This window comes from Hordeum vulgare, chromosome 2H (assembly GCF_904849725.1).
Source record: "Hordeum vulgare subsp. vulgare chromosome 2H, MorexV3_pseudomolecules_assembly, whole genome shotgun sequence".
In the NCBI taxonomy this organism is placed as follows: Eukaryota; Viridiplantae; Streptophyta; class Magnoliopsida; order Poales; family Poaceae; genus Hordeum; species Hordeum vulgare.
Window position 1 is genome coordinate 323,199,865 of NC_058519.1, and position 20,624 is coordinate 323,220,488.

General features: G+C 45.3%; 1 protein-coding gene across 4 annotated transcripts in view; it reads right to left on the bottom strand.

Annotated features, from left to right (window-relative positions):
• Nucleotides 1–5,671: 5,671 nt before the first annotated feature.
• The window catches only part of LOC123426178 (AUGMIN subunit 3-like), a 40,763-nt gene continuing 25,810 nt past the window's right edge, over nt 5,672–20,624 (bottom strand). The window contains exons 7-19 of one of the 4 annotated variants that reach the window (XM_045109956.1): nt 18,216–18,255; nt 14,298–14,352; nt 9,360–9,491; nt 8,945–9,014; nt 8,400–8,457; nt 8,256–8,311; nt 8,018–8,173; nt 7,612–7,723; nt 7,387–7,528; nt 7,111–7,186; nt 6,941–7,036; nt 6,683–6,831; nt 5,672–6,102 (exon numbers count right to left, since the gene is read on the bottom strand). In XM_045109956.1, the coding sequence (XP_044965891.1) occupies nt 6,703–6,831; nt 6,941–7,036; nt 7,111–7,186; nt 7,387–7,528; nt 7,612–7,723; nt 8,018–8,173; nt 8,256–8,311; nt 8,400–8,457; nt 8,945–9,014; nt 9,360–9,491; nt 14,298–14,352; nt 18,216–18,255 (1,122 nt within the window). In that variant the 3' untranslated portion in view covers nt 5,672–6,102; nt 6,683–6,702. Of the gene's footprint in view, nt 6,103–6,554; nt 6,832–6,940; nt 7,037–7,110; nt 7,187–7,386; nt 7,529–7,611; nt 7,724–8,017; nt 8,174–8,255; nt 8,312–8,399; nt 8,458–8,944; nt 9,015–9,359; nt 9,492–14,297; nt 14,353–18,215; nt 18,256–20,624 lie in introns of those variants that run through there. The other 3 variants (XM_045109957.1, XM_045109954.1, XM_045109958.1) reach the window with 3 other exon arrangements.

Here is a 20,624-nt window from a genome sequence, read left to right on the forward strand (position 1 = left end):
CCGACCCTATCCGAAATCTGACACCCCCCAGCGTCCGGACCACCGAGCTCCTCCAAAAATCCATCATCGACAAGCAATCACAGAATCTATGGAAGACCGAAGCCCTCCGGACGACCGACCCACGGACGTCCCAGCCACTCTAGAAATCCGAACCCACCATACGTGAGCCATATCCTCGGAAATCCGGCGACGTTCGGACGTCCAACCCTTTGTGAGCCTCCGGACATACGGACCGTGTTTGTGCATAGTCATTCGGGCCTTGGGCCATGTACCCCTTTATCTCGCCTTAGACTATAAATACTTTTTCCCACCTCTGTCTAGGGTAGCAATGTGTTGGCCCATAGACTAGTTGAGAATTTCTCCTTCAATATCCTTCTCCCTTGGAGTTGAACACCTCCATGTGAGAAGATCCTATGGATGTCAAGGCCCCTCTTTAGGGAAGATCCCATGGGATATCAAGGCCCCTCCTTCGAAGTGGAAGACTATTGGTTACTTATGTCCATTTGTTGACTTTGGATCTATGTATCCCATGTGTTTATGTGGATCTAGTGGATGTGTGATCGCGAATCATTCTTGAGAGTTTGTGTTTTCTCTTTAGTTTTTCCCTTTTCCCCCTCCAAGTGTGAAAAGATCAACAGCCTCGGGTTTACACCATATCATACTGGTATCATGAAGTAGAAGCAAACCATGTTAAGGAGGCACTTGGAAATATGCTAGATCTACTAGTGAATTAATAAATCCCAACAAGTTCTCTATTTTATTGGGCCCATGGTGCTCTCAAGAAAACAAACAGGATGTGATGCATACACTGGATGTTTCCAATGCTAGCTTTGAGGAAAAGTACCCTCGCTTCCCAACCCCAAGTGGTCGTTTTACAAGAGGAAAATTACAAAACCTACAACAGCAAATGATGAACAACAGAATTATCCAGTAGGGTGAGCTGATGTCCCAAGTTGGCCGTGAGGTCCTCATCAAGTCGATCGCACAGCCCCTTCCGACGTTCCTCGTGAGCTTATTCAAATTCCCAAGGAGTACTTGGATGATCTTGGACATACGATCTGAAGCTGTTGGTGGGGCACATATAGGGGTAAGAGGAAGATGCACTAGAAGGCCCGGGACTCCATGTTGAGACCCAAAATGTGTGGAGGTATGGGGTTCAACGATTTTAGAATTTTTAATCAAGCAATGCTGGCGCGACAAGCATGACATATTTTGGTAAATCCAGAGAGATTATGTGCACGAGTGTTGAAGGCCTGCTATTTTCCTAGTGGAGGATGAGAGGATACGATCTTTTCTACCGATGCTTCACAAACTTGGCAATCTATAACTCATAGCTTGGAGATATTAAAAGAGGAACTAGTTTGGCGCATAGGTAACGGGTAATCAGTAAGAATATGGAGATATTCATGGATACCTCACCCGACTGGCTGGCCACCAATTTTGCCACAAGGGAGATGTCGCGTGTGCAGTGTGTCCAACTCCTGGATGAGCATGGTGCTCGGTGCGGTGGTCTACTGCATCAATATTGCTTGCTGGTTGATGTTGCATCAATATTGCTTGATGGTTGATGTCGAGGAAATTTTAAAGATAAAAGCTTCTCCATGCGTGGGGACCTGAACTTACATTCACCGCACAATGCGTCGGGTGGCGCTCAGGACAAGCTTCGTCCTTGTTCAGTCGTGGCGAGCAGGGCATGGGATCACTCGAAGGGACGTCGAGAGGGGGTGCATAGACTACTTGACAAAATAAAACCTAACGTTTTCCCAATTTTAATGGTTGGCAGATTTTAGCAAGTCTAGCACGCCCTACACATGCAAGTCAACGAGTATACCAGCGGAAAGTAAAGACATGCACATGAAAGTAAGGAGTAGAGATAGGAAAATCAAACGCAAAGATAAAACGAAGATTTTTGACATGGTTCCGATAGGTGGTGCTATCGTACGTCCACGTTAATGGAGACTTCAACCCACGAAGTATAACGGCTGCGCGAATCCATGGAGGGCTCCACCCATAAGGGGTCCACTAAGAAGCAACCTTGTCTATTCCACCATGGCTTGCGTCCATGAAGGACTAGCGTCACTCGGAGTAGATCTTCAGGAAGTTACGGAGGGCTCCACCCCACAAGTGGTCCATGAAGAAGTAACCTTGTCTATTCCATCATGGCTTACGTCCATGAAGGACTACCGTCACTCGAGGTAGATCTTCACAAAGTAGGCGATCTTCTTGCCCTTACAAACTTCTTGGTTCAACTCCACACAAAGTCGGAGGCTCCCAAGTGGCACCTAACCAATTTAGGAGACACCACTCTCCAAAATGTAATAGATGCGGTATGGATGATCAACTCCTTGCTCTTGTGCTTCAAAATATAGTCTCCTCAACACTCAATCACTCTCTCACAGATTTGGCTTGGTAGAAGAGATTGATTGGGTGGAAAGCAACATGGGGAGGCTAGAAATCAAGATTCATATGGGTGGAGTGGAATATCTTGATCTCAACATATGAGTAGGTGGTACTCTCTCAGAAAATAGATGGGGCAAGTGTTGGTTTGTTCTGAGTGCTCTCTCTACGAATGAGAGGCATTTGGAGGGGTATATATAGGCATCTCCAAAATCCAATCGTTACAATATTATTGCCCAACTCGATGGAACCGAGACAAAAACTCGGTTGCACCGACAAGTGCAAAATGTGGCAAATTTTGGCGTTTCAGTGAGACCGATATATAATTCTCACTGGGTCCGATTTGACTGGCCTACGCAGTTACCCAAACTCGATGGCACCCATTTGCACAAGTCGGAAATTCTGATTTTTAGCAAATGGACACCAGGGAGTTGGTCTCTGTTTTTTGGTTGCGCCGAAATCAAACTTCGTGTCATCGAGAAGGTAGGGTTGGCTCTAGATTCTGTCTAGTGCAAAACTCGATACGGCAGATTTTGGAAACTTGGTGGCAGCGAATTTGGAGTTTGGGGCTTGCACAAAATATTTATGTGGGAGAATTTCATGAGGCTTTTTGGTGGCTAACTCTAAGCATTTGAGCAACCTGATGATCATAGATACCCCATCCCCTCTTAATTGTATTGTCTTTCTTATGGACTCAACTGTAATTTCTCACATAAAGCAAAATATAGAGTCTTGAAGCTTCTAGCTTGGCCAATCCTATTCTTCTCCTTTCGTGGGGCTTCTCCTCACATTCCAGACAATTTTCTCAGTGGACTTCATGTGAAATAAACTAGACAAAACTATTAGTTCAAGAGACAATGTATGTTGTCATGAATTATCAAAACCATCAAGGGAGCATATGTGCTTTCAAGGGCACCAGACGGGTGACTTGTCGTGTGGGAATTATTATGGAGTTGCGATGCTCCTCCGAAGGTGTGTGTATTTGGCTGGAGACTAGCTACAAATTCTCTTGCGACGTGGGCTAATAAATTTGAACGTCACATGAAGATAATTGACGTGTGCTTGTTGTGTGGTCTTGAGCGAGAGGACACATTCCATGTGTTTCGTAGGTGTCTGACGGCGGTGGACCTATGACGTGCTATGGCGCAAGTTTGGATGATACCTAACATTGACAATGTATGCAATACAAGACTATAGTGGGTTATATGTCTTATTGCGGATTGTGATGAAGGGGACCGGCTGAGACTTCTCATGATGTTATGAAGATGTTGGTTCATGCGCAATGAAATCCAACACAACAAGCCGACGCTACCCATGAAGGTCTCATGTAGGTTCTTACATAGCTATGTTACATCTCTCTTGGACAACCAACAATATCCAACAGGTGACTGGGACGAAGGAAAGCTGGTCGTTCAGCGAGATGGGGCCGAGCAGCCCATAATGCATGTGGCGACCAACAAAAAACATACGTGCAAGTGGTGTCCATCCTCGGCAAACTACATGAAAATTATTGTTGATGTCTCACTTTTGAGCAAGGATGGGACGGTGGGCACGGGGATGGTGATGCAAGGACACGACGGGGCGATTATCTTCTCTGCTTGCAAGTCCCTTTATGTAGGGTCGAAAGTATGTCTAGAGGGGCGTGATTAGACTGCTTGACCAAATTAAAAACTTAACTTTTTGCCAATTGTATCGGTAGGCAAGTTTTAGCTATTTTACCGAGTCTAGCATACCCTACACATGCAAGTCTATGAGTTGTGCAGCGGAAAGTAAAGACATTGCAAGTGAATGTAAAGGAAGGTTAGGAAGATCAACCGCAATGTAGACACATAGATTTTTGGCGCGATTCCGATAGATGGTGCAATCGTACATTCACATTGATGAAGACTTCAACCCACGGAGGGTAACGGTTGCGAGAGTCCATGGAGGGCTTCACCCGCAAAGGGTCCACGAAGAAGAAACCTTGTCTAAGGATTAGCCTCACTCGGGGAAGATCTTCGCTAAGTAGGCGATCTTCTTGCCCTTACAAACTCCTTGGTTCAACTCCACGCGATTTGGTGTCCTCCCAGCAACGCCTAACCAATCTAGGAGACACCACTCTCCAAAAGGTAATAAATGGTGTGTTGATGATGAACTCCTTGCTATTGTGCTTCAAAAGATGGTCTTCTCGACACTCAGTCACTCTCTCAAAGAATTTTGCTTGCTAGAAGAGGATGATTAGGTACAAAGAAAACCGTGGAGGCTAGAAATAAAGGATCTATTGGTTGGAGTGAAATCCCTTGATTTCAACACATGAGTAGGTGGTCCTCTCTTAGAAAATGAATGGTTAAAGTATTGGTTCGTTCTGAGTGCACTCTCTATGAGTGAGAGGGTGGTGGAGGGGTATATATAGCCTTCACCAAAAATTCAACTGTTACAACATTATTGCCCAACTCGGTGATACCGAAGAGAAAACTCGGTGCTACCAACTAGTGCAAAAAGTCCCAACTTTTAGCATTTCGGTGAGACCGATTCGGCTTAACCTGGCAGTTCCATCCCTTCGTTGGCTCCGAATATTAAATCTCAAAAATTTGAGAACTCAAAATCTCGACCACAAAAACTTGGTCACTACTTTTCGGTTCCAACAAATAGTCTCGGTTACACCAAGATATTAGGGTTTGGCTTAGGGTTTTGTCTAGGACTGACTCGATGAGACTGAAGTGGAAAACTTGGTGGCACCGAAATGGTAGTTTAGGGTTTTGGACATAATACTTTGCGAGGAAGTGTTTGAGGCTTTTGGTGGCATATCTCTAAGCACTTGAGCAACCAGATCATCATCAGTACGGCATCCCCTCTTAATAGTATTGACTTTTCTATGAACTCAATGTGATCAAAACACTTAAAGTAAAATGTAGAGTCTTGAAGCTTATACTAATATGATTCCTTTGCATCCAAGGGGTTCCTCATCATGTTTCCTAGACAACCCATTCATTTAAATGCTTGATAAGCCTAATAGTTCACTGAGTTATATGTTGTAATTAATTATCAAAACCATCTAAGAAGAAGTTATACTTTCAGTCTTCCTTTTTTTGGTAATTGATGACAGCATATATATCAAATCTTCGACAATGGATATAATCAATGCAAAAATATCATCGCTTTGAGAGGTGTGTGATAAGAATGAGCTCCGCCTAAATTTATGCATTATTTTGAATTTGCATTTGAATATAAATGCACAATCGATTAGGATCATGGGTCACTCCATGCCACATACATCTTGGTGGAGAGCATAATATGATATGAATGGATTGCAATACACACATCACCAAGCTTGCGAAGTGGATCATGCTGCTGAAATTGTTCATGAGTTTACTATTTTTACTGAAGCATTCTATTTTGGGTCTTTAGAATGCTCATGACATGATCATTCTTGACTTTCTACTCTTTCTAACCAAGCTTGCTATTTTGGGCCTTTAGAATGCTCGTGAGATGAACGCCGTTACCGTGCTTTACTTAAGGCGAAAACTGATGCATGAGGAGAAAAATCAAGATGCTAACCAAAGTTCTATGGGGGTACGTGCTCCAATAACAAACTATGTCATTGTGTCCTCTCCAAAGGCTACAAAGAAAAGATGGGATTGGGTCCAACATCCTACCGGTGTTATAAAACTTGATGTGGATGCTTCTTTTGATCATAACCTGTTTGGAGGCATGGCTAGCGCTATCCTGGAAAATGATAAAGGCAAATTCATTACATGACCTGCTTGGGGACACAGCTGGCGCTGTCATGAGAGATGATAAAAGGCAAATTCATTACGAGAGGTAATTGAAAAATTGATTGGTGTACATATGTCCGCAAGGCTGAAGCTTTGGCTGTAAGATATGGTGCACCCCCGCCTTATGCAAAAGGCATAAGGCGGGTCTCAATTATTAACTTGGTTAATTTGAAGATCATTGAAACCAATAAAATGGAGGACGATGTGCAGGAACGACGGTACCAATTTTTTATGATTGTTATTATTTGGCTTGTGGTTTTCTCCTTACTAGTTTTGAACACTGTTTTAGGCAAGCAAATAAGGTTGCCAATGAGCTTGCTAACATGACTAAATTTTCTTTGACTAGTGACTGATTTGAGGAGGCTTTGGGTGAACTTGTACCCCCCCCCCCCCCCTTCCCTCTTTATAAACAGCGTACTTGTTATTTCAAACAAATAAAGTCTTGTCTTTTCTCTGGAGGAAAGACTTCGAGCTGAGCAGGACAAGACATGGTAACTGGTTCGAGAATCCAAAGAAGACTCTGCACTTGCCTTGACCATCCTAGCCAACATTACTCAGGTATTCCTCTAACACGAGAAGTCAGTTCTGTCACTTGATTCTCAAGCCGTCCTGGGTGGCAGAAGAAATCGGCGAATACTCGTCTTTCCTGCTGCACATTGCGTGAAGGCTGCAGTAACATCTGCGCAAAATTTGTAAATATTTAAAGTGATGACTGAATCCACATACAGAACTACTACACCAAAAATGCTAAAACAGCTGAGTGCTACCAACATGAGGAAGCAACAGACCTTCGACTTTTCCTCTCGAGCCATCGTTACTTCATTAACAGAAGCAGAGACTTCATAGCTGATCGTTTCCAATTCTTCAAGAGCTTGCGCCAGTGGCTAAGTAAAACATGGTGAGCTTACTGGCAACGGAACAGAGTAGGAAAGGGTAGACAGATGGGATGAGAATGTACCCATGGTGTAAATTTTGGTAGCATATATGTAACGGGTACAGTCAAAATCTGCTCGAGTGTTTGGACCATCCTGCATCTGCAAAATTATGAAAAATCATGGGAGTGATTGCACCTAACATATAACTCTATCAACACATTTTTTGTCAATGTCTCTATTAGTGTGAACCTCCTCTTGCTGATGTGCAGTAAGCAAGATTCAACCACCCAATATATTGAAGAAAGGTGAAATTTATCTAGGGAAGAAATGTTTTGTGCACAATTGAGAGGATAACTCACTGTTCATCGATAAATCTTCCCCGTTCACGTGGAAGAACATTTTCAAGATCATACTGATAACAGTGGAGCTCATCCTCCAGCTCAGATATCTGCTTAACCAAAGCACATGCTGAAATATATGTTGGTGTCATTGTTTGAGAACCTACAAAAAATGGGAAGAAGAATGAATTATTCATACTTCTCTGGTAGGTTGCACCACACGATTTGTGCAAAAACCCTGTTTACCTGAGTAACTGCCAAGAATATCCCTCACAGCATGGAGAAAAGTATCCCGGTCATCAATAGACCCTTCTTCGATCATGCTAGACACGGCTTCGCCAATTAGATGATATTGGTCCTATGTATTGTGCAGTATATAATCTATTTTATAAGAGTGTACACATGAAGTGAATAATAACAAGCTAAACTACTTCCTCCGTTCAGAAATATAAGCGCTTTTAGAGATTCCAGTATGGACTACATATGGAGCAAAATGTGTGAATCTACACTTTAAAATACGTCTATATACATCCGTATGTAGTCCATATTGAAACCTCTAAAAAGGCTTATATTTAGAAATGGAGGGATCATTAACTTTCAAGTGAATATAAGAGTGTACACACAGTGATAAAACAGTAAGCAGTGCCAATACCAGGCGACTATTGACAGCTAATAAGTAGCTCTGCAGCTCCATTTCTGTAGCTTTCAACAATGAAAAGGAACTCGAAATTTTTGTCCGTCTTTCAAGCTGGCATGCTATCGCCAGAAACCTATGAGCAGCAAGCTGATTCACCAAATGATTGATGAACTGCGACAAAGAAGAAATGTCTACATTATCACTTAGTTTGGTAGAACGTCGGTTTCCACAGGAACAGGGTAGTAGCAAGTACCCTTTTTTGCTGGCTTATGTAGCATTCCTGGCGATGAACAATCAAGTTATGATCCCCTAGAAGGTCATAGGTAGCAACATGAAGTGCCAAGCTCAATACTGCAAAACACTTTCAAATGCTTACTGAGTCATGACAAGATCACACCTTGCAGAATATTTGCACCCTCAAGTCGAACCAGGTCAGAACACAAGCTTGCGACAGTCTAGAGAAAAGAACAATGAAAAGAGACCATTAATTATTACAAAATCTAGCAAACAAAATAGAAACATGGCAGATAAAGTATGGGATAGCTAAATTAGGGGCAAAGATATAATTTTTTACTTCAGACAGTGGGAAAAGAGCGTATCGTGACTATGGATTGAGGATACAAGTTCCTTAATAGACAAATAAGCTATCAGGCTCATGGTTAGCTTCATTGTTCATTCATGTACTAACTCCACGGAAACAGCCATGAGCTCGTGATATCACCAAGGTGTCTAGGAAAAAATATTCCCACTGCCTCTTATATTTCCCTTATCAGGCAGGGGCCTGTGACATATCATCGATAAAGCACGTAATGCTCATAGGAATAGAACATTATTAACCCAAGGCATCAAACAGTCAGCTTATCATTTCTGAAGCATCCATGGAGGAAAAATTCTAGGCAGTTCATGATATATCAGGAACGAACTTGTTGTTTTAGAATATACCTTGGATAGGCATTCCTGCACTTGAAGGGAGAGATCCCTCAGCTCTTCTGTAAGTTCAGAATTTCTCCTCCTGAAAACGAAATAAGAAAATCCACAATACCGCAGATACATAGTAGTGGAATTATACAAATTCAGAACAACAAATAAACAAAAGCTCCACTGCAGTACCATATAATAGGGAAAAAATACACGGAGCCTAACCATTTTCATACCCAAAAAAAGAAGTGTTCTTTACAAGGCTTTATTCAATCTCTACTTACTGTGTGCAAGCTAGGGAAGTAAAATTAGTGACAACAGCAAGAACCAAGCAGTTCCCTTATTAGAGATGGCCAAGAAGGAATATACCATGTTCTCAAAACTTCCATTCTCAAATAATTATGTTATGCTAACTCCAGTTTACTATCGTCATACATACCTTAGAGAATGGATATCTTCATGAATATATGAGTGTTGAGATGCCAACTGAGCTCTCAGCTTTGAAAGTGTAGCCTCCTCCTTAGCATGTTCCATTTGTGCTTCGATGTACTGTTTTCTACCTTTAGCAAATCTTTTAATAGGAGTGAAGCCTTAGTACAGCAAGTAGAATAGTTCTTCAATTTGATGGTTGTTAAGCTTCATGCACTAGCCAACGCAACCAAAAGTCCAAACTGATGCAAAGGGCTAGTGCAATCCACATATATTGTAACACCCCCTCTCACGTGTGACAGGGAAGACAAGTCAACACGTGCAACTGGAAGAGAGCGACGGCGCGCGAAACTCACATATGACTCAAGAGGCCTCTGCGTGGACACAAAGGAGGCTACCACTTGAACTCAAAACCTTAGCTCTCATACCATGTTAAGCTTCATGCACTAGCCAACGCAACCAAAAGTTCGAACTGATGAAAAGGGTTAGTGCAATCCACATATATTGTAACAATGGTGACTATGAGGTAGACTGTTAAAAGATAACATCCAACGGACATCAAAACGTCAAAGAAGAGATATAAATCTGAGTCCATGTCATGTGGCTAACTGAAGGAACACTCAGAATAATTATATCTGTCATAGATGTTGAATTTTCTTGACATACATTTTTAAAGAAAGTGGTGAACAGTGGACGCAGCAATTCGGCTCCCGAGGTCATCTGCTCCCTTGCATGCAGTAAGATTAAAATAATACTAGAAAAATAAATAAAATCAGATTTTTTTTGGCATGGAAGATGCTCAAGTGCATGATCTCTATGCCAAATTTTGTTATGTTTGGACATTTGAGTAGCTCTCAGGAAAAACAATTGGGGTTTGTGAGAAAGTTTACTGTTCATGAACTGTTCGGACATATTTTGTCTTTTTTCCCACGAGCTCCTCAGATGTCCGATGAAGTTTATCCCGGACATCACGCATTTGTGTCTTGGTTAACAAAAAAAAATCAGATTTTTTTAAAAATCTAGTGTTTTATTTTATTTTACTGTTCATCGAGAGTAGATGAGCCCTGGTTCAGAAATGAATATTCGGTGGTGAACATGAATTAATAGGACATAAGGATGAGAGATGAGAGCCACATAAGTGACCAAGGCGATGATGCCACTGCTGAAAAGAGCTGGTAGACAAGGCAGCAGAGATCGAGAGACTGGCTGCGTTGGCAACGGATGGAAGGTGAAGCCAGTCAAGCTCCCAGAGACCCTAAGAGTCACGGCACCGGGGGCCAGCACCAAGAAGAGCACCAGTGTGACGGCCCAGAACTGAACATGAGTCAAAGTCAAGAATGACCCTGCAACCAGAGTCAACAATCTGACCACCAGAAATGAGCTGCATGGTTAGCCGAGGAACATGAGCAACATCGGGAACATGAAAAGATGCAGTGCTAAGAGTGCCTTGGCGAGTAACCGGGAGAGAAGTACCATTAGCAGTAAGAACATGAACAGGAGAATCGAGAGGTCGAGTAAACGACAAGGTTGATGAATCATGAGTCGTATGAAAAGATGCTCCAGTATCAAGAATCCATGGGGATGTACCTGCTTGTGTAGAAGGTGGTCTCACAATGTCAGAAGAGTCCGTAGCAGAACCAACAGACCCTGTCGATGAAGAACCAGAAGATGGAGCTACCAGGCATCGAAATCGCCCAATCTCCTGCTCAGTCAGGGGCGCAACTGAAGATGTCGATGTAGACGCACCCGACAATAGAGTCGGAGGCAATCAGCAGGGCGCGAAGTCGCGCAATCTCGTCCTCGGTGAAGTACACAGCTGAAGTAGTGGCACGAGGAGAGAGGCGACCACCACCACCCGCGGAAGCCGCTAAAGATGGCGGTGTAGCATGACCAGTATCGTCGACAAAGGCCGGTGGAGAAGACGAGGCCGTGTGCAGACAAGCACCAAGCGCCGAGGGAAGACCGGTCCATGGAGTCATAAGCACCAGGACAACCGGTGAAAGTCGCAGGTGTCGGGGAAGAGCGACATGCACCGATGAAAGTTGCGAGAGGAGTCGGTGTAGAGCGACAATCACCATATGTGAAGCTCGTAGGAGGAGCAGCAGAAGAGCTACCAGCACAGCCGTCAGGAGTCACCGGGAAGCAAGGGACTGCAACGTTGCATGCTAGTGTAGACATTTTTTTTACCAAAGAAACTCGTTCAACGAACGAAAAGCAGACCAGGACCAAGCCTACGATCTGGCAGAAACACCTGCTCGTGCGGGCAGGGCTGGAGGCTGCTCGATCTGGAGGCTGATCGAACGCACACACGCACGCACGCGGGCAGGGCTGGAGGCTGCTCGATCAGTAGCAAAACAACTGGACATGTTGACCAGGGCGTTTCCTGCCTATGAGACGAAGCCGGAGAGCAGCGATCTGATCCAGAGGCGACCAATAGCAGCGGCCGGCGGCGGCGGCTCTATCGAGAGGCGTGCACAACGGGATCCAAGGATGGCCGTCTCGATTGGAAGCAAACAGGTGTTGCAGTCGACTCGATCTAGAGTCCTTGAAGCTGGCGGATCGTGTGTCCTTCGATCTGAATCGATACGTGGTCGGGAGGCCGTGGACGAGCGGAAGAAGCAGCAGTAGGCGATGCGACGTTCGGGAGAACGCGGCGCCACGGTTCTGCAGAGCAGGGTTGACCTGCTGTGGAGAAGGCACCGGAGAGCAGCACCGTCCAGAGAAGAAAGACGGCGGCTGCGGGGACGGAAGATTGGATCGAGAGCACAAGTTGCGCGTGCTAAGAAAAACCTAAAATCTCTAATACCATGTTAGGAAATATGCAACTTGTATTTCCAGGAGGCCATAGGCCAGTATATATACAAGTACAGGTGTGTAATATGCAGAAAACCCCTTATACAGTAGGGTAAATACGAAAGGTTTACATGGCTACATATATAGTATTCTAACATTCTACTCCTCGGCCTGGGATGGCCTCTTCCCGGCATGCACGCTCCATGCGGCGTCCACAATTATCTTCGAGCACTGCCACATGCTTCTTATAGGCGAGCAGCAATACAAGATGAACAAGTGCTTCTGTTTCGAGGCCTTTTGGTTCAAACTGCCTGTGCTGGAGCAGATTGTGGCCACGGAGCGGAACAAACCAGTGCAGGGCACGGATGTGCTTACATCCCTCCACATCGGGTTATCAGAACAGCTAGCGTTATCCGACATTGGAGCTCGGAGAGTTGGGAATGTCAGGTCCCAATTTGCGATGGCCTCAGACATAATTCTAAGGCTTAATCAAGTCCAATGTTAAGCTCCATGCACTAGTCAACGAAACCAAAAGTCAGAACTGATGGAAAGGGCTAGGCAATCCACATATACACTTCAACACCCCCTCTCACGTATGACACGGAAAGTGAACACGTGGACAGACTCAGAGGTATGGCTTAAGAGGCTTTATACGTGGACACATAGGGGCGGCAACAATTTTTGAATAAACTGCGAAAGCTAGGGCTTGAACTGAAGACCTTCGGCCCTGATACCATGTTAAGCTTCATGCACTAGCCAACGCAACCAGAAGTCCAAACTAATTAAATGGGCTAGTGCAATCCACATATACTGTAACACCCCCTCTCATGTGTGACGGGAAGACGTCAACATGTGCAACTAGAAGAGAGCGATGGCGCGCGAAACTCACGTATGACTCCAGAAGCCTCTACATGGACAAAAAGGGGGCTACCAGCAATTTTTTAAATAAATTGCGAAAGCAAGGACTTGAACTCAAGATCTTAGCTCAGATACCATGTTAAGCTTCATGCAATAGCCAACGCAACCAAAAGTCCGAACTGATAGAAAGGGCTAGGCATTCCACATATACACTTCAACACCCCCTCTCACGTGTCACGTGGAAAGTCAACACATGGATAGACTCAGAGGTATGGCTCATGAGGTCTATACATGGACAAAGGGGACAACAACATTTTTTAGATAAACTGCGAAAGTGAGGACTTGAACTCAAGACCTTGGGCTCTGATACCATGTTAAGCTTCATGCACTAGCCAACGCAACCAAAAGTCCGAACTGATGGAAAGGGCTAGGCAATCTACATATACACTTCAACACCCAAGAGGAGAGGGTTCTAACTCAGGAGGAGCTGCGTTTTTGCAAAGCCCCCAAACACAGGTTGCTGGGTATAGCGGCGGTGAAACGCACGAGAATGCGTCAACGGTCACGACAGATCAGGATTCAGGACAGGGATGCCAGCACCATGTTTTTCCACATTAAGGCCAGCTCTAGGAGAAGGCAAAATTTCACATCAGCATTTGACAGATCAGGATTCAGGACAGGGATGCCAGCACCAGGTTCTTCCACATCAGAAATGAAATGAGGTACCAATACTGTTGTTGATTATTGTCATGTGTGGAATGCACCAAGTGTCCCTTTAGTGTAAATTGTTAATTGTTGTGATTTCTGAAGACAAATATGTGCCTACAAGTATATTTTTGTAGATTAATTGCGTATATAAAACATATACTTTATTCTCCACATCTATAACAAGTTTGACGAGCTAGCTCGTGAGTTACATGAGTCAAGCTGAGTTTGAAACTAAGCTCATTATGTTAACGAGATATAACGAGTCGGCTCTGTTTGAACTCCAGCCCTAGCGCCGAAATCGACTGAGAGTTCTATTCGGGAGGTCATTTGCTTTCCAGCGAGCTCGACGCCATCTTCTCAATAGAAAATGAAGCACTGACTTACAGAATCTAACTATATCAACAATGTCTTGCAACAAGAATCGTCACATCTATCCTTAGGTGGAGACATGTCAGGTGATTGATACCATAGTTCAAGTTTTCCGATGGTAACAAATAAAGGGGATTTTAACATACTGGAGATGCAGCAATTGCAGTAGTAAAGCAAAAATAAATAAATCAGTGTAACTGACAGATCGATAAATACTTACATTGAATTAATTCGCTTCAGTTCAACCACAAAACGATGAGGCTTTTCAGAATATCCTGCAAAGAAAAGGAAGAAACTTTGTTTATGTAATTCACTCTAGAAGTCCACAACCGAGATGTCGTAAACCTACATGGGAATTACTGAGTGCAACTTCTTGGTGTTATACATTAAGATATCAATAATAGAGTACACAACAGCCAAGCCCATCTGGGAGCAGTAAATGGCAGATACCGAAGACTTGGTTGAAAATGTGTCACTCTTCTCTTCTTGATTTTGGACAAGCTGTTGACTCCGTTCTTTAACCCAACATGAACTCACAGAGACAGATATTAAATAGCTCCATTCAGAACTGAAACTCGATTTAAGCCAATTAAGCATAATCAGACCTAAAGATGCACTCATGGGAAAACTCAAAACAAGTACGGGTAGCTAAGCATAACATTTTAGCAGAAAACTTGAGTCATAAAATAGAATAGCATGGTGAGCTTACAATAGTGCAGTCCTATGTTGGCTGGGTACATAAAATTGGAACATTCAACATTTCTTATCACAGCAATAAAATAACACATTATGCTGACACATGAAAAAGGATTTATAGCCTTTCCATCACTTGTATCCAACTTCAGCAGTGGAATGCATAAAAAAACATGAAATAGGGGGAACGACAGGATTCAGTCGGGACTTTAAGAGATAAGAATAAAATGATATTCCGCCTGTGCGTCCTCGTGCGGTCAAACAGAAAGTGAGGGAGTAATGTTAGGGTTAGTCGCCTGGGCTTCTATTGGTTTGGGGTTGTGCTATTGGCATCACCGTATCCCGCTGGGTCAACACCGTGTCCTCCACCGCATCGGCTTTCTTTCTTTTGTTTCAAATCAAAAATCATGATACTCCCGGAATACACGTATTGCGGCCGTATCGTGTCTAGCGTCGTATCAGCGCCGTCCTGCACGTGGGCATGACACTTCTGCCGTATAGATGCTTCAGAGCAAAAGAGAATATAGAAAGAAAATCTGCATCTGTTGGCGCTGAAAAATAAGAGCACATAAAAAGTATGGAGATAGTTTTTTTCTTTCGGGAAAACGCAATGGACCTTTGCGTTTCATTTCGTTGAAAAGAGAGATAGTTGTGAAATTACAGTCCTCCTAGGAGGTGGTTACACAAATCGGATGGCCACTAGTGCACATCCCATGAGGCTAGCAGCACAACCCTAAGCCCTTCGGCACCAACAGTGGCACAAAGCATGGCCTCGTCTTTGATCCTACCCACGAGAGTGTGGACGGACGGCTGCGTGCGATCGAAAAGGCAATCATTCCTATGCTTCCAAATCATCCAAGGTATCAGGAGCGCCACGAATGCAAGTCCCTTGCACATCAGCTGAGGGGTGTCCTGCCTACCATGGTGCCACCAGTCGAGCACGGAGCTTTCGTTGTCAGGCGGTGTGCAGGTCGCGCGCACCCAAGCAAGGAGCTCATGCCAAACCTGCCGCGAGAAGGGGCATGATAGCAGGAGGTGGTGCAGCGTCTCCGGGGCCTGGTCACACAAGGGGCAAGCCGCATGGTGCTGCATTCCATGCCGAGCAAGCCGATCCACCTTCCAGCAGCGATCTAAGCTGGCGAGCTAGTGGAAGAATTTCACTTTCGGCGGCGGCCAGCTCCTCCAGATGAGCTTCCACTCATCGGAGGCGATCAATCCGTGGAAGGATGCGTGGTAGGCAGCTCTAGCGGTGTATGTGCCGGCCTCGTTCCACTTCCAAACCAGCTTATCAGGCTCGAAAGAGAGTGACACGCTCTCGAGGAGATGCCAAAGCAGCAAGTAATGCCCGATCTCGTGGACTCCCAGGACACCGTGGATGCCGCGCGCCCAAAGGTGGGCATGTAAGCCCTCAGCCACCGTCCTGCTCTTTCTCCGTCGCTTGAGGATGCAAGCGTGGAGCAGGGGCGCGATCTCGTAGACGGAGTGGCCATTGATCCGTCGGTCCTCCCAGAATCTAGTGCTCTCGCCGTTCCCGATGATCGTGTGGGTGCTCGCGAAAAAGAAGGCGCGTTCCTCAGCAAAAAACTGGAGGTCGAGCCCAGCCCATGCACGGCGTTCATCAGTTTTGCTGAACCATAGCCAACGAGTCAGCGCTGTGTCGTTGCGCTCCAAGTCGTGCACTCCGAGCCCAGCAAGGCATTTTGGACGCGCAACCTGACGCCAGCTAACGTGACAGTGACCACCGTTAGCCTTGGCGCGGCCGGCCCAAAGGAACCCTCGTTGGATCCTCTCAAGCATCTTGAGAATGTTCTTTGGCGGCGCCAACACGAGCAGCTGGTGTAGCGGGATCGCACCGAGCACTGATTTCACCAAGGCAAGGCGGCCCGCTTTATTCATGAGTCGGGCCTTCCATGTGGGCAAGCTCTCTGCAACCTTGTCAACGAGAGGGAGCAACTGAACTGTGGTCGGCCGCCTGATGGTGAGCGGGATGCCCAGGTATGTGATGGGAAGGCCAACAATTGGGCAGCCCAGGCTCTCAACGATGGGTGTCGTGGTGTCGTCGTTGCATCTGATGAGCGTAGCAGTGCTCTTGGCAAAATTGACGCGTAGCCTAGATGCCCGCCAAAGAGCAACAGGATTGCCCTCACGGCCTCGATGTCGTCCGACATAGGATGGCAGAATAGGACCACGACATCCGCATACAGCGAGATGGGGGATCGACCTTGTGGCGCGCTTGAACAGGCAGCTGAGGGTGTCAACGGCGAGGACGAACAGCTATGGCGACATGGAATCACCCTGGCACAGGCCCTGACGATGCCAAATAGGGGGGCCAGGGCTTCCATTAAGCAGCACCTTGGTGCTGGCTGAGGATAGCAGGATCGCCACCCACTCTAGAAATCTGTCCCTGAAGCCATACTGCCTCAGCACCTCAAAGAGGAAGGGCCAGGACAGCGAGTCAAAAGCCCGCGCGAGATCGAGCTTTAATAAGATGCGCAGTGCACCTAGCTGGTGCAGCAAGCGAGCAGATTGGCAGACCAGCACAAAATTGGCATGGGCTTCGCCCGTGGATGAAGGCATTTTGGTTGTTGCTGACGAGGGCGTCGAGCCGTGGCGCGAGACGGAGCGAGAGCACCTTGGCGAAAATCTTGGCAACAAGGTGTATGAGGATGATGGGCCGATAATCGTGCAGGCAGCCCGTGTCGGCGCGCTTGGGAAGCGGCAGGAGCAATGCTTGGTTCAAGCGTGAGAACCCACGTCCGCGCAGGTCGTAGAGCTGCTGGAAGACGGTGGCGAACTCGGCCTTGATCGTGGGCCAGCGGGCGCGCAGAAACTCGGCAGTGAAGCCAGGGGCGATTCCAGTGTGCAAGCCATGGGGGCAGCTGCCCCCACTCAATTTTCAGTGTCCTTGTAATATGCCAAGCAAAATATGGTTTGCCCCCACTTAGCAAAGCAATTTTTCCTCATTTAACACATCTTTGCCCCCTCTAAAATTCAATCTTGCGTCCTCACTTGAGTGAAGCCGTCGGGTCCTGGAGCCTTGTGCGCCAGCAATCTCCTGACCGCGCACGATATCTCCTCGTCATCAAAGGGCGCGTCCAGCTCAAGGAGATCCGGGGAGGGCGTGATCAACTGCGAGAGGTGCAGTTACGGTCGATCCGGTACCTAGGAGCTCGTCGAAGTGTGCAAAGGCGGCGAAGGCCATGCCGGCATGATCAATGAGCGTGTTGCCGTCGACGTTAAGGCAGTGCACCCGATTCTTCCGACGACAATAGGAGCATTGCCGATGAAAGAGGGAGGTGTTTGTGTCCCCGTCCTTGAGAGAGGCGATGCATGCCCGCTGTCGAGCTATGGTGCATTCCAGCGACGCAAGCCCAAGGTAAGAGCCCTTTTTAGTAGACATAAGAAAATCGTAATTATGGCAAGCAGCAAGTAAATGAATCCTCACCCCTTGGCATGTCTTCTTTGGCAACAAACTGGAGAGCTCCCTGCAAAACCCCAAATAAGAAACTTGCTCAGCACATGATGGTAAAAGTATGATCCAATGTTCTCGAGCTTTCAGGTGAACTATTGGTGCATAACACTAAATGTCGTATTAGAGTCAACAGTTATCGAGTTCAAGACCTGGCTGGCAAAACTTAAGGACGCCAATAACCACCACATGTGTGGTGGAAGCAACATCCGACCACACACCACATGACTACAGATTGGGTCATGTCGTGGCATGCATGCACAAGTGACGAAACGGATGATGTAAGCAGGAATGTATTGTTTTTTCAGTTTTTAAAATGTTTTATCTTAAATAAAAAATCCGATTGGAAAACCGTTTTCACCATTAAATCCGTCACGACGAGATCTTCGAAAATAGATCTCATATCGATATGTTTCGGCGACTTTTTTTGGGGTTAAAAGTTGTCATGTCTATTGCACATAAATTGCCATCATGATTACACTCAAGTTACCATCATATATTTCAACTACTTTTTCTTCTACATTTAAAGTAAATTTTGGCATGTTATAAAAAAGGGAATTAAGAAACTAAACTTGCCATGATGAATTACTAAAATTTGCCATGGCCCATGAAATAGTTTTGACATGGTTCATAATTAAAAGGAAATTTGTCGTCGATCACTTTAAAAATGCATGATCAATGACTCAAATTTTCCATGAACCATAAACTAAAATTGCCATGCTAATTACTTAAATTTGCCATGATACATGCACTAAAATTTGACACGGCTCATACAAAAAATATTTTCCATGTTCAAAATACTAGAATTGCCATGATCAAAATACTAAAATTGTCATGATCTACAAACTCAATTTGCCATGATGAATTACTAAAAATTGCATAATCCAATAATTAAATTTTCCATGGTTAATTACTAAAATTTGCCATGGTCAATTAATTAAAATTGTCATGAAAAGTAGTTGAAATACAATGGTAGTTTTAAATCTAATAAAAAAACTAGATGAAACATGTCGTGGCAACTTTATTGTAAACACTATGGCAACTTCAGTGTAAACATCACGACAATTTTTGGCCCAAAAAAAAAGGTCGTCGAAACATATTAATATGGGATCTAATTTTGAAGATCTCGTCGAGACGGATTTAATGATGAAAACGGATTTATAATTGGATTTTTTATTTAAGAGATAAAATATTTTTTATTTCAGAAAACCAAAAAGATTCTGCTAATGTCATATGTTTGATGTGGCAAGATGAATGGTTATGGAGGCGTGTGGACGATGTTACCTCGGGCCACATGTTTGGGCATTATCATTTAGGAAACTTAAAATAAAAATGCCCACTAGGTCAACGGTTAGGCCTCAGGGAGGCAATATGTGAGGGAGAGTTTTTTTCCGGAGGAACCGGCAGGAGCACTTCCTTTTCATATAGATAAAAAATAGATGAGCAAATACGTACAGAGGGCCGACCCCCACGGTGGGCATGGCGCCGCCAAACGCCATAAGACGCTGCTTACTGTCCTCGAGAGCCAACATGGCCATCTCAAGGTGTGTCATATTGGTGCCCCAGAAAATGTGGTATGTTCCTCTCTTTCCATATATTATTCCATAGGGCATAGACGAGCCTCCCGCTCCTCCGCTTGCGGACTTCCTTTGACGTCGAGGCGATGATGTCATCCCACCATTCGGAGACTCCACCATGTTCAGGCAGGTAAGAGGACAAAGGTAGGTTTTCACCCGTCCAGGTGCTCACGTGGTTCCAAACAGCAACCGAAAAAGGACAACCTTTGCACAGGTGAGTGTCTGTCTCCGGAGCCTGGATGCAGAGTTGACACATGGGGTCATGGGGCCATCCCCGAGTTGTCAGCCTATCGGCTGTAAGAATTCTGCCACGGAGAATGACCCATGCGAAGAATTTGCACTTGACCTTCAAATGCGCGGTACAAATCTTGGAGGAACCAAACCTAGGGTAGGATCCAAGGAATTGAGCCACATACGTCGAAGCGGAAGAGTAGACCCCACTGATCATCAAGTTCCAGGAGATGGAGTCCTCTTGGTTTGGCAAGAGTTGGGTTTGACTGATCCATTCCCAGAGACCAATAAATTCCCCTAGCTAGGCCACTCAGTGCAGCCTGGACACCGCCTTGATCCAACTTTTCCCACCGAGCCCGGTATGAACCGTCAAGTGCTTGCGGGTAGCTATCTTGTAGTGTTTTAGTGCAAGCTCCTTGAGGGCGCCCCTAGCGCTCCAATTGCCATGCTAGAAAAGCGCCATGCGTCCATTGCCGATGGTGATGGTGGTGGAAGCTCGGAAAAGTGGTATGTTTGCTTGGTCGCCATTACACCTTGATATCGTGAAAGGTTAAGTGTGACGAAGGTATCCATTCCG